Here is a 14,572-nt window from a genome sequence, read left to right on the forward strand (position 1 = left end):
AATTTTCAAAATCACAGTTAAAATATTGCAAATTATGTTAACCTTTCAGAGATCTTTTCCCATTCTCATTATCAGCTGACACTTGATGGGAAGGCTCTTGAGATTGAAAAATAAAATGGCAGAGCTTTGGCCTCATTTCAACAGACTCCAAGCTGTAGCTTGCATCTTGGCATGGCTTAGCTCCAGGACTGACTCAAGTTTGTCTCTCTGAGGGAAAGATTTGCATTCTTTCCAATGTGGGCTTCAGGTTTGAACAGTATTTCAGTGTGCCAATCCACTGTTTGTATTTAACGCTAATATTGTACAAGATCTGAAACACTCAAAGCTTAAATGCATATTTTGGTCACCTAATGACTAGTTAAAGATAGGATGCAATTAGCAGTTCATATTGAGTTTCCTGAGATTACTGTCAGTCTGATTACTTATTTGTTCTGTAGTATTGTCTCGAAGGCACAGTTTTTCATTTTCCCTGTATAGTATGTACACCAACATGACGAAGATTGTACTTCTTCTAATGATCTTTAAGTATAATATGTTTGTGCATAGCTTTCACATGATTTTCTAAAGTAGTCCTGGTTTCCCTGGATGTATGAGACAAGACACAGTGCAGTGTTATAGAAATGACAATGAAGTCCAAAGTCTATCCAGTCCAAGCAACATACTGGCCCAGCATGATGGAGTCCACTCCAAATTCCTCACTTTTATGATCAGGTGCTTATTAATAGGAATGCAAGCCAAGGGGTACCAGTCAGCATGAATGCTAAGTGAGGTTTACAGTCACACTTTGAGTTCTACAGATGAACACTTTCTGTGCCAGTGCTGCACCCTTTTTGGTCACTTCTCCTTATGCTGGATGATAGTGCAGTAAAAATTGCCTGTTCTACCACGCAGTGTTAATCTTACTTTAGACACACCATATATTAAGCCAGATGGCATTATCTTGGTGTTTCATACCAAGGGTAGAAGAAAGCTTGATTCCATTCCAGAGCCAATTCAGAAGGCCTGAGGAAGGGGTGAGGAAGGTAATAGGTTTTTATGGTGTATTGTATGGGTATTTTCATTTTGTTTTACAAAAGTTAGTGGGAAAAACAGATAAAGCATAGTGTCAGCCTTGGAACATTTTCCAAATAATTTATTCCACTATAAATAGGTCTACATTTTCATTCTTTCCATGGACAATTTTTTGGTTGTCTTAATGGTTCCCACACTCTTGCTTACAGTACCTAATCAAACACACAGAGCCAGAAGATGATGTAGCCCTTGAAATCAGAATCAAGCAATGTTTCTGAACTTCACTGCATTTGTTTGTTCTGCTCTAAGCTTTACAACTGCAAAGACCTGTGCAAGATGCTGAGTTGCTAGGCTTCTAATTAACTGTCCTGAATTAGTAATGAAATTGTGCTGTTTCCAGCTGTCTGCCGGTTCCCGTGCCAGAACGGTGGCATCTGCGAGCGACCCAATGCCTGCTCTTGTCCCAATGGCTGGATGGGCCGTCTCTGCGAGGAGCGTACGTACATCATCCCTAACAGTAATCTCTAGGGTGTTGTAGGTAAGACAAGTGAATTTACCACAGTGAACCAGGTGGGAAAATAAAAAAGTATAAGAGTCAAAACCATAAAAATCGTTAATACATTCTGCTTGAAAAATGAAAAAGATCAGAGAGGTATATATTTATGGCTTGTTTCTAGAAAAATAACCACTCCCTGACATCTTCAAAGTAAAACAAGCACTATTTAAATTGATGTGATTTTGTTTCTGGGTGCTCTTTCACTGTGGTTGAAGAACACCTTGTTTCAGTTCTCCAGAGTCTGTTTCTAACAGCACTACCTGTTAGCTTTGGGGAACAAACAGGGATTAGAACAGAAGAGAGGTGACTGTTCTGCTGGAGGCTGCATTAGTTTCTTGGCTTCCATATTTATCAGTCTGTGGTTATGAACCGCAACAATTCATGTTCAAATAATGCAATGTGTTACCTTTTCCATGCTATCCCTGCTGACCTGTGTATTTCTACCTCACAAATTCTAGACTGGCTTTTTCCTGTCATAGATCTCAGAATGGTTAGAGAACTGGACCTGTTCTCACTGAAAAGAACCAAATCTGACTCTTGACTGGGTCAGAAATTCCTTGGGTAACATTTGGGAATGCCAGTTTGAACCATGTTTCACTTTTTCTTCATGGTGGTCTTAGCACAAGGAATTTGGGAGATTTAACCCTTTTAGGCTGCATGAGGAGCCTTATTACTGTACACATGGTAAGGCATGGGTCTATGTGGATAGAAAGTACCCTTACTGTATTTAGTATTCAGTATGGCCCTGATGTAAGGCTTTAGCATTTCCAAGAACATCTACAGCAGGGGTGGTGTCACTGTCCCTGAATCTGAGTCACTGCCCCTGACTCTGAGTATACATGGAAACCTACAAAAATTGTGCACATTCTCATCTAGTTCTTGGAGAAGAATATGGTTCAAGCATTTAAGATGTATCATATGTTAAATGGTCCTCTGAATCTATCTCTGCAGCTTTCAAGTCTTCTCTGTGACAGTGTCAGTTGCACATGGCACAAATTAGTGGTAGATACAGAATGAGAACAAGAGGTTCAGCAAGTTTTGTCTTTTTGCATTTACGGAAACTCCAGTCATGTGGTACATTCACACAGGCCCTTTTTTCTGTCCCTGTGACTGTCACTATCACCACAGCCATACATGCAACTCAGCCTTGTAAGTCTCACAGTTTCAGCAGAAACTGTGAAGTAGTACCAGACACAGAAACTGTGTCTGACAAAATTGTGTTTGGCATCCCACAGCTGAGTTTATTAGTTTCATCAGTATCTTGACATTTGAAGCATTCTCCAGAACCAGCCATTTCATTTATGATCCCAGCTCTTTCAATCTGTCATCCCAGCTCAGGAAAAGAACTTGCACAATTGGTCAGTGCAACACCAATTTTGCATTGCTTGTCAAGCAAAGTGCACCAGTGAACAGAAAAGATGGACTTAGTCTTTGAAGTTAAGGGCCTGTTCTGGAAGCCCAAGGAATTTCTGAATGCTAGCACTGAGCACACATCTGTCAGGATCAGGCCACAATAAGGCTGCTGACAGAATTTAGTCACCTTGTAGTTCACAGAACATTTCACAAAAAAGGTAAGATCCATCTTCCTAAGAGAGTCCTGTCCATTCTAAAAAACAGGCAAGCTACTGCAAGTTTAATGAGATAGAAAAGTATTTCTCAGTGATAAGGGTTAGTCCATGTGAGGTCCATGGAAACTCATAATTATTTTCTTATCCAAGCTGACGGCACCTGCTCAGCTTGACCTCTGCTGTGCAGCAGAAGAGGAAGAACCCCTACCTCAGTCTTCTTCAGACCTCATTCACCCTCCCAATATAAAATTCTAATGGAAGTGCCACTTGAGGGTCCAAATTTGAGACCCAGCTCAACCCTTACTCTTATTAGAGCATGTACCCTCAAGTACTTTTTTCACATAACATAGTGGAGATAAGAGTTTTGTGAAGGTACTTAAATCCTGAACACATGGGAGTTTTGCAGATCTGCTCACAGGAGCAGTGTAGCCTGATTGTTGCTCTGTCCAGAGGTCATCAGCTGCTTGGTATGTGCTTTGTTTCTTCCCCAAAGGTTCCAGCCCTAGTGTTGTATACAAAATGCCTTGTATCCAAGCTGCCTTGTATCCAAGCTGCCTTTCCCCAGGGGACTTATGGTCTCACCTGTCTCAGCACGTTTTTACTGGCCTAGACAAAGTGCTTTTCTATGGGCAGGGCATAGATTAACTTGTTTTGGATGCTACATCTGTGAGTCCAAAGAATTCATGAACAATCCAATTTTTTGTAATTAAAGTATGAACTGATTTTGTTAGCACCACCACAGAAGTGGCCAGTGTCTGTGGATATTATACCTGGGGTAAAAGCAAACAGCCCTGGCTCATTTCCCATGAACACAGAGCCTCCAAGCATCTGAGGGACTCTAGGAATTGCTCCAGCCTATCCATTTCTTTGCCACTACTCCTTGTCATACCTGGCTGCCATGCCAGCAGAATTTGCTTCTCATGCCTTGTGGGTAGATCCTGGTCAACTCCGCTGATACTCCATGCAAACACTTCAAGGGGTAGTGGAGTTTCTATTTAAACATAAGTTCATCTTTTGCACACTCTATTCTTTGCTTTCATGGGAGATAATGCTTTTCTCTGGTTCTCTGCTCTTCTCCTTAGCAATATGCATTCTGCCATGTCTCAATGGAGGTCGCTGTGTGGCCCCTTACCAGTGTGACTGCCCCCTCGGATGGACTGGATCACGCTGCCATATGGGTAAAACTTCTCACCTGCATTTTGTCTCACTTTTTATGACTCTACTAGCAATACCTAGCACAGTTCTCTAGGGACTCATGGAACTCCGAAGCTTCTTGCAGGAAAAGCTAGGCCTAGGCCTACAATAATATTCCTGGAGGAGTTGCTGTCCCCAGCTGTAAACTACTTTCAGATTAGTCCCTCCCTGATGAGTCTTTAAAATTCCCAGAAAATCTTGCTCTGGTAAAGGACAGACAGTATTCCCAAAGTACTCTCTGCAAAAAGCAGTGCAAAGGAGAAAGGGTTTCCAGGGAGAAGAATAAAACAATTCTTCTCAATTCCAAGTGCATGATTTTCATTTTCATCTTCAGGAAATTCAGGTCATCATTAAATTGATAAACAAGCTGCAGGTATTGTAGAGGTTTTTCACCACATAGCTGTCTGGTTTGGTGGATTCCCACTAATTGCCTGGGTACTGAATCAGGAAAGAGAGCAGAGCAAAACAAGGATTTAAGGGTGGTTGAGTTTAATGGGTACATTAAACATGGCTGCCTTACATTAGGTTATCATCTAAGTTCTCTGAACAAATCCAATGTGCACTTCTTTTTACTAGATCTCTTACTTGCGTCTAACCAAAGGTGAAGGGCATGGAGCACACAAAAATAGCGAGGGGTAGGAGGGTAGTGATTCTGATGTCCAGGTCCGTGTCCTGACCAGTCAGTTTGTGTGAGATGAGGTTGGCTGCAGTTATGGAAAATATTTGAACCTGAGGCTTAGAATATAGGGTTCCATATCAAAACTGAACAAATGCCAGGTTTTGAAAGACTTTTCCCTGTGAAAAGACAGTAAAACTCAGCAACTGAGTTGTTACTGAAATGTCTTTCAATCATTATTAGATCTTAAACAGTTACAAATATTAGCTATTTTGAAAAATATCTTTTACAGTTTCTTCAATGTATTTTATGTCCGGGTGCACCTTAACTTATTTTTAACAGAGATTTAACATGAAAGCCCAGTTTTGCCTTCCTGCAAGACTTGGAAATAGCTGATGGTGTGAGCTGGGAAGGAATCCATGCCTCTGTTAATGAATGGTCATAGTATTTGTTTAACTGACAAGAATAGTGATTTTAGGGGATAAGCTGTGTGATACACTGCAAACCCAACACTTCTGCAGAAAACTGAAATACCAGAAGGAGCATTTTAACTCTGAACTATTGTCTTTTGAAGGGACTCTTGCCTAACACATAATGCATCATTTCCGCTCGTATTTTACAAGCTTTGCAGCTGTAATAGGTGCTTGAGGAGGATAGATGGCTTCTTCACTTTTGGGCCAGCAATTCAAATCTGTACAGGCTTGACTTACTTTTCAGTAGCTAAAGGGAAAATTCTAGTGAACAATTGCATCTGCGTCATAGACACTGCTTATGAAGTCTTAATCACTTCTTGTTTCAGCTACTGATATTGACATTATGCTGTGACAGAGAAGTACTTCAGTGACAGCTAAAGATGTTGCAATCAAATGCTTCATTCCAAAATCAAAAGTAATTTTCAACATTACCTACATGGTGCACTTAATTGTATATGGATGGCTTATCACTATAGCCTCCTGCCATTGTTTGTTCTTGTTTGGCCCAGAGGAATTTGAGTCGTTTTTTCAGATTCCTGTGACCCGTCATTTACATTTCCTGTAATTCCGTGTTAATCAGTGTTTCCTGATGCATATTCCTTGCAAAAATATTATCCAGCCTTTGTCCTCACTAGTATCTTTAGGTCTGTCCTCTATGTATGGCATTATCTACTTCAAAGTATTCACATCTTTCAATTTTCCTGCAATAGACATGTCTGTGTTTGAAGTACCTCATTAAGTGCGTATCTAAATTGGTTCTATAAATTGTATGGTTCTTTACCTTTCAATCTCAAAACTGATTGGAAGACTTGAAACTTTGACTTTTGTTTGATTACTTGATATCTTTGCGTTAGACTGTCACAAGAAAGCATGTTCAACTAGGCTCAGCATGACCTGGAAGGTAGACAAGGGATTTTTCTCTAACACCCTGTTGCACCTAGTCTCACCTCTTAGGGCTATCCAGTGTCTTTCAGAACCTTACTGTCACTCTCTGCTTCCTTTCCTTGTCTCCATATAGGTGCCATTGTGTGAAATCTTACTCCTTGCTTACTGTTGATCTGCACATGGCTTTCTGACCTTCAACTTCCTCTGCTGTCTCATTCTATACTTTTTTACCATGTTTGATGTCTGCTTGTCTTGGCTAATGTTAAGCTGTCACATTCCTTTTTTTAAAAAAATCTACATGTTAATCCTATTCTCCAGTTTATGTTATGACTCACCTAATTCCTCCTCCTTCTTCCACTTTCCTTTGTTGTCTTAACTGGAATCAGAAACAACAGAATTTTTAAGGCAATGTAAAATTATACACTGGCTGCTTCATGCAGCTCATACAATGCAGCAAAAGTAGTAGAAAGAGTCAAATCACACTTAGCAGACGTGTGCTTCTCAGGCTGCCCTTTCCATTCCTAACAGAGTAAGGCAGGATGGATTTTCAGTGCTCTGCTCCTTAATCAGCTTGTTGTGGTTGTGCTCATTAATGCAAATTTGTGTGTGTGTTTGTATGCAGCTGTTTGCCAGTCGCCTTGCTTAAATGGTGGGAAGTGCATACGACCAAATCGGTGCTACTGTCCCTCTTCCTGGACTGGACATGACTGCTCTAGGTAAGTGTTGCTGAGCACTGTCCCAGAGCTAGGCTGAATCACACCCTACTGAAGTCTAAATCTGAACAATGAGCAAATAATTTTAACATTTCGAGCATCTCTAGGTTCTGTAAAACAGTAACCTTAAGATGCCTCAAGATTTATGGGCAATATGGATAGATCTTAGAGAGTACTGTGCAAAATTATTGCCAAACTTCTAGAAAGCTCAGAAAATTGTAAATTGACATGTAAGCAGACAGGCAAACCTGCAATGTTTAGACTGGTTTTTCATGATGTAAATGGAAGTGGAGTTTTGACATGGAATACAGAATATTCTTCAGGAAATTTTAGTGGCCTACTGTTTACTAGAGTTCATTATGAACTGTATATACCTCAGCTGGGTCCATGTTCAAGACTAGGCTCATGCAAGAGTTGTTATAAATAATAGGTCATCTTACACCCAGCGTTGAGTGATGTAATCGTTTAAAGAGTACGACACACTGCCTCTGAGGCAAGTCCCAGTTCAAATCTCCTGGCAGCTCTAGGGCCATAAAACACATGATAGCAAAAATGTTTATACCTCGACTCACACAGGCTCCTGCTGAACACACTGGTCATTATCCTGGAGAGCTAAATAAGAACCACATGAATATTAATATTTTTCTGCAGGAGACAGACAAAGCCTGTGACATTAGCCCTGCAGGATTGAGTCTAGTAGCTTGTCCCTTCCAGAACTGTTTAAGAGGAAGTTTCCCAAACACAACTGCGTGGGTGAAGACAGAAACAAGCTCTGACATCTGTTTCATATTTTGTTAAGCTTTGGCCTCCATTACCTGTGGCTCTTTATGGGGTATGATACCTTTCTGACAATTCTAAAATAATACAGGCAAATGCCACGATAGCGGAGAATCACTGCTGCAGGTTAACAAGGTGTGATTTATAAGGGGAAGCTGAAAGATCCCAAAGCTTTTACCAAAGATCCCAAAGCTTTGTTCAGCATGCAGAACAAGACTAGCTCCAAACTACTCTGTGATAAGCCATGACTAAAATTAAATGTCAGATATCTCTATTCCCCATGCCCACTGTCTTCTTCTCTTTGAGCTGTGGCACTCTAATCCCTGGTATACTTTCAGACACTATCCTCTTGTACCTCACTATTAATCGTTTGGTATGTTCAGCACACCACTGATTTTATTTTGTTTGGGTTTTTCAATGCAGGAAACGGAAGGCTGGATTCTATCCCTTTTAACATCAGAGCAGCAATTCTACATTCAGATATCTTTCTTCAGCCTAGGCACCAGGGCTTGGAATCTAATGCGTTGTAAATCAAATCCATTGTTTCCTTTCCCCCACCCCTCCCCAGCTCCCTTGTTTTGTATTTTATTTTGTGATACATTTTTACAATACCTTTCAATTTTTAAAGAAATACTCTGTATTTTTCATTTACAAAAGTGTTATCAAATATATGCTGCTACACAGATGTCATACACACATACACATACAAATGTAAAGATTCCTACAGTCCACTGAGGAAGAGGTTGTTTAAAGTGAAATCCCTCCCATTTCTTACATTAAGTAAACTAATTAAACTGTACTATACTGCCAACTATGATTAAACAGAATATGGCAATTCTGCTTACCAGCTGCCAAAGCATACTACTGTCCAGCAACTCAACAGTAAAGAGTGTTACACAAGGCTGACAGAGCCACTAAACTCTGCATTGGGCCTGTCTCTGAATTTCAGCTGATAAAAATTATAACTGCATGTGATAAAGTCTGTGTTGTAACCACCATTTCTGGTGAGCATAAGGAGAAGATTCTGTAGTGTAGTTTATGTGACATTAACTTCATTGGAGAGTGACTTAATGGGAGGCATCTGCATGAATTTTACCTGAGATTTCTTGGTTAAATAGTCAAAATTGTAAAAGAGATGAGGGAACATCATCTCATTGAGAGAAGAATGGACTAAGTCTAGCCAACAGGAGCCTTTGAAGCTTTCTGACCTACAGGCAGTGCAGGTGTAGCTCTAAACTGGATAATCCAGGAGCCAGCAGTAGGAAGCAGGCAGATCTCTGAAACCTGCACTTTCCTTTTGCCATGGGACACACCACCTGCCTGTAACCACCATCCCTTTCCTATGTAAATGAAGTACATATCTAGCAGCTATCTGCTAGGTGAATGTTTTTGATATCTGGGGTTTGGGTCCCAATTTTTGACTGCCCCTGAGTTGGAGAGTGAAGGCAACAGTTACGTTTACAGGTGAAAGCTTGCTATCTGCATTTTTGTTATGCAGAACAAAAAAACTGGAAAAAGCCTGTTTTGAGAACACACACAGGTAAAAATGCTTAGCTGACTGAGAAATACTGAGAGCACACATGCTATCAGATGTCTCATTCTCAGACTGGTGATCCCATTGCATCTGAGGTAAGCACACACCTGAGTGCCACCATTAAGTCATGCTCTGATGAACGGAAATGCTAAGATTTATGATTAAGTAGGGTGGTGGAATTACAAGGCAGAAATCACATGCATTTTTTGAAGTCACATATGTGGTAATTGTCATCAGTTAGCAAAAAGTCTGATCTATGAAAAAAGATCTTAGAGTCAGAACTGGAGAGTCATTGATCAGAAGCTCCATTTTTCCCAATAGTAACAGAAAAGTGTAATTTGCAGTCATCATTGGGAAAGAAAAAGGAGAAATAAATTTTACCTTCTGTAGCTTCCTATTCCTGCTTAGCTACCCTCCAGATTAAGAGTGTGCACAACTGCCCCACCCCACTCCCCTTCATGGATGTACTTTCTTTTATGCATGAACCCTGACACCAAAATGAGCTCACAGTTACAGTAACAGGGCTCTAGTAAATACTGACACATAACTGATGGCTGTTAGCCCAAGACCAGAAACAGGGAAGAAAGAAACAAGCAAAGTTTTCAGCTATTAGGAGCTTTCAGCCAATTAAAAAAAAAAAAACAAACAGATAGTAAAAAATAGGAGTCATTAGGGGATCAGATTAATGTGAATGTAGATTCTTTCCCAGTGGGAGCTGCAACCAGCTGAAGAGTTGTGGTTTTAGCTCCCACAACCTTCTTTTTCTAATGGACTCTGCTAGCACGTAGCAAAAATCTTCTCCCAGCTCCACAGCCATTGATGTTTGCAGCTTTGACTGAAGTTAGTGTCCAGTAAGTAATGTCCACATTTCAACACACAGTCACCACCATTTGTAGGCACTTTGTTGCTTGACTTCCTTGCTGCCTTACCAGTAAATGAAGGGAAGCTGCAGTGAGTAACACAGGACTTCTCAAGGGAAAGAGTGCATAGGCGAGAAAAGCAGATCTTAATTTATATGTCATTCTCATGTTGGTGTCCCTTTTCCAATGTGCTTCTCTGGTGTGTGCCCTGATTCTGTCCTGGTCATCTCCAGAGCAGAACAGCAGTGGTGAGGAGAGTGCTTAGATCTAGCAGGACATTGCTGGAGAGTTTAGGGCTGCAGAATAGCTTTTAGCACCTCAGCTTCACACTAGTGACTAGTATGTGGAGTCCCAGGAGCAACCCAGTCAACATGTTTTGTAATATGTGGTGTTAGGACAGAATAGCTGAAACTAGAGGCTGTTATATTAGTGCTATTGATGATGTTTTGATACTTGCTGGAATATTTTCCCCTCCCTACCCAGTACTGTATTGTCATTTATGTCACTGCTTGTTGTGTGTTTTAAACGACTTCCATGTGATGCACTTTACACTGTAAATAAAGCTGCACCCTGTTTAGTACCTATATAGAGGCAACATTGCACTCTTTTCATAATGCCTCACAACAATGGTATTAACCTACCCTTTAGGATCTGCTGGCACAGACTACAGAAATAGACCTCCACTCAAGCAGAAAGACAAAATAATGGCCAGCAATCTTAAAAGGTTGTGTTGGATTAGTTCAGGTTTGATCTGCAGATAAAAATGCAGCTAGCACCTCATTTTTCAAATCCTTTCTGTTTCTAGGGCATAGTTTTAAACCTTTAAGAGCCAAATTTACCACTGGCATAAAGATTAATATCTGTTTCACTCACTACTGATGGAGATACAACTTGTTTTATTCTGCACCAGTACTGGAATTTTTAAAGCTATGGAAATGCCCGTATTCCTGGAAAGATGAGGTAAAGAATGACTGTTGCAGAAAGAAAACTTTCTAACTCAAACATCACTCATCCAAACAAGGAGCACATATGACTTAACAGTCAAAAGATTTAGGATGTGAAGCTTTTGGAGGTAATATTGTAAGCCTGTCAAGGTTTGGATACACAAGCATTAATGGAGACTTGGAAGTGCAGAAAGTGGTCAATGTTTGAAAGCCTTCCCCTAAGCCAGCTACTCAAAAGGTGGTGTGAGGTTACTGATAGTGTTGTTAATGAAGCCCTGAAATTTGATGTGTATCTTATAGAAAAGATAGAAATCTGCATCTCAGATTTCCCGTACGTTAAATACTGGTAATAATCATGAGTGGGAACAGCTGGGCTGCCTGTGCACATGGACTCAGATCTTGTGCATGCTCTAGAAACACAGAGAACTGCTTTATTTAAAGGCAAGTGTGGTAAGAACAGACTCTTTCCCTGGCCCTGTTCTCTTTGTTGTGAACACTGAACAAGCTAAAACTCTGAAAGGAGTCTACTGACACCTATGTCTCTCTGCTTGGAAGTACACTGGGAAGTGTTTGTGTGTGACTGATCTCACGGCGGCGGGGCACTGGACAGGGTTAGTGTGTGCCAGCAGTTGTCATCATGAGGAGTCACCTTAACAGTCTGACCAGAGATCTCTTTTGCGTCTCAGCGCAGGAACAGTTTGTGCATCTCTGAGTTGCCTTAGAGCAGTTTGGATCCTCACTGCAGAAGGATCCCTGCTGCTTTTACTGCACTGCAGATTCTTCTCTGGGATAACATACTCTGACCACACATTTCCAGCAGTAAGATACAGGAATTGCAATACCCAGAGGCAGCCCAGGTGGAATATGCAGTATCATTATTGATCTGTTTCTCTAAGGTTATTTCCACTCGCGCGCATGATGCAGAGCACTTCTTCATATATCCATCCCATGTAAGATGAGCTCCTCTCCCAGCAGCAAGGCTGCATTTCCATTACCCTTGTTTTCTAGCCTGATGTGTTGCTAGTGCCTGCCAATATCAAGGTCTGTGGGCTTGCCACCTGTCCCTGCTGAGCTTGGAGCACTGCAAAAGCTGATGCTCTTCACAAGCTTATAGGCATGGTTCTTCAGCGCAGGCTTGTCCATCCTGCCAGATGTGCCTCCTGTAGATAGACCAGCATGACCACTTTGTGCTGTAAGAAGTATCATGGATGGCCTAGTGAACAAGACACTTGAGTTTCTCCCAGCCAGTGGCAGAGACTGTGCCACCACAAGAAAGTCACTTCAAGTCTTCCCATTTTACAGGTCAGATGAGCTCTTCCTTCTCCCCCAAGGTCCTGCAGATTTAAAACAACAGATGAGATTTTAGCATGATTATCACATTTACTAATGGTAGCTCTTCTGTAGATGTCGTCTTCCACCTCATTGCTAGTTCAGTGGACCAGCACTAACCTTGATCTTTTCAGTCTAGTGTCTTTGCTGAATGTAAATCTTATTCCTTCAAATTTTCATTTGCAACCAACATCTGCTGAACAGATTGTTCTGAAAACTCAAGTTCTCTCTCTGTCTCCAGAAACCTTGAGGCTATGGCAATGTCATTGATTGCAGAGTGGCACCAGTTCTGTTTGGACCCAGAGCCTGCATGCATGGCAAAGGCCAGAAAAGGAGGCTGCTGGGCAGGGACAGGTTGTCACTGTGATACTGCTGGCCTGCACCACATAGGAGGCCAGGATCATGGTGAGGACTGACCCTGGATCTCTGCTCAGTGCTCTTCTCTCCTCGATGACAAATTTTGCCATGCTGTATCCCAGCAGCCTCAGGAAATCAGTCTGTTGATATGCAACCAGGTGGCAAAGAACAATCACAGCAGTCACCACTCCCAGCTCATCTATACCCCACAAACAAATCCAGGGCTTTCCTGGCTGCCTGTTAGTCATGCCTTCCCTTCCTATCCCCTCCTAGCTGCTTCCTCAGTACAGTCCATTTATTTCACTCTGTTTTCAATAGTTTGGCTGTAGTACTTCCTCCTCATTTGGGAGTGGCATGATTTTTTGTAGCTAAATTAGAAGTGGCCAGAATTCATTGGATATGAAGCCAGCAGCCTCACTGGCTGGGAGGGAGGCACAGTGTCAGCTGCTGCTGCCTGGCCTTGCCTTGCTTTGCCTTGCCATCCCTTCCTCTTGCACTCCTTGGCCATGCTTTTCATTTTACAGATACTTGGTTATGCTTGCAGCTGCTGGGTGTGTGTCTGCATTTTCCAGGCAGACACCAAAGGCACAGAACAGAGGCACATCCAGATCAGCTTGCAATAGCTGGGGAGAAGATGCTGTTGCCTTTTCCCGCTGCACTGCAGCAGCCTAGGGTTGTCCTTTTCCCTGACATCTGCTCCACTGTTGTGGCTCACAACTGATTTCTGCATCTATCCTTGTGCAGCAGGATAGATGCAGTTTCATAGGCGAGGTCACGACCAGGGTCCTGACCTGGTGCACAGGACACAGGAGTCCAGTGATATGCAGAGACCCCATCTACCTCATGTGTACAGTAGGCCGGTCCCAAATATTTTTCAGTACCAAGGGAATTATCAAGGGAATTACTGTTCTTGGCTGCTTCTGGAGGGTGCAATATCAACTGGCAGCCTCCAAGCCACACATAGCATCAAAGCCAGGCTGCATGCCTATCCCTGGCTCAGCTGGGGAGGCAGACAATTCCTCAAGGAAAAGGTAGGTTCACTACACGCTCTGCAAAAAACAAAACCTTGGAGTTGGACCTTGTCCTGGCTCCACCACTGCCTGTTCACCCTGGAAGAGGGTGGAACCAGGAAATAACACCAGGAACCAGACATGGGAGCCCAGGAAGGATCATAGTCCATCCCTGGGAAGTAGGATGGGGGCAGAAATGCCTGCAGTGGTTACTGGTGGTGCTGAACAGGGACAGTCTTACAGCTCTGCCCAGAGAGAACCTGGACACAACTCCGGACCCATCGCACCTAGCATGGGGCATTTGGAGAATTCTCAAAGGTGAGGGGAGGTTTTTCCATGCTGGAAAAGAAGGGGTGGCAAAATGGGAGGCTGTGTGGTATGACAAGAACAGAAACCTCAAGAAAGCTGCAGTTTAGAAACCACTCAAGTTAATGGTCATGTCATACAACCATTAAGGGTATTTAATTGCACCATGCAGTTTAAAACATGTTTAAGCATTCTTCTGGGCTGCAGCCTTAGTCATCACAAGATTATAATAAATATGAAAAATTGTGTCTGCCCTGCAGACACTGGTTAGATGGCTGCTAAGTGCCTGGCACTGAATATTTGCCATCAGCTGAATGCAGAAAGTTGATAAAAGAGGTGGCTGCCCAGTCAGGTATTGCTAGGCCAGATGTCGGGTTTGATTTTACTAAATAGCTTGGTTAACAATGTAGGGTAAGGGATAAAGAGCTCATTAGTTAAT

The 14,572-nt window shown here is 42.1% G+C and overlaps 1 protein-coding gene across 1 annotated transcript in view; it reads left to right on the forward strand.

Moving 5' to 3' along the window:
* SVEP1 (sushi, von Willebrand factor type A, EGF and pentraxin domain containing 1) overlaps positions 1-10,771 on the forward strand; it is a 126,228-nt gene extending 115,457 nt beyond the window's left edge. The window contains exons 47-50 of the mRNA XM_069002437.1: positions 1,412-1,507; positions 4,218-4,313; positions 6,926-7,019; positions 8,217-10,771. Of these exons, the coding sequence (XP_068858538.1) occupies positions 1,412-1,507; positions 4,218-4,313; positions 6,926-7,019; positions 8,217-8,247 (317 nt within the window). The 3' untranslated portion in view covers positions 8,248-10,771. The remainder of the gene's footprint in view (positions 1-1,411; positions 1,508-4,217; positions 4,314-6,925; positions 7,020-8,216) is intronic.
* The last annotated feature ends 3,801 nt before the right edge of the window (positions 10,772-14,572 follow it).

This window comes from Aphelocoma coerulescens (genome assembly GCF_041296385.1).
Source record: "Aphelocoma coerulescens isolate FSJ_1873_10779 chromosome Z unlocalized genomic scaffold, UR_Acoe_1.0 ChrZ, whole genome shotgun sequence".
In the NCBI taxonomy this organism is placed as follows: domain Eukaryota; kingdom Metazoa; phylum Chordata; class Aves; order Passeriformes; family Corvidae; genus Aphelocoma; species Aphelocoma coerulescens.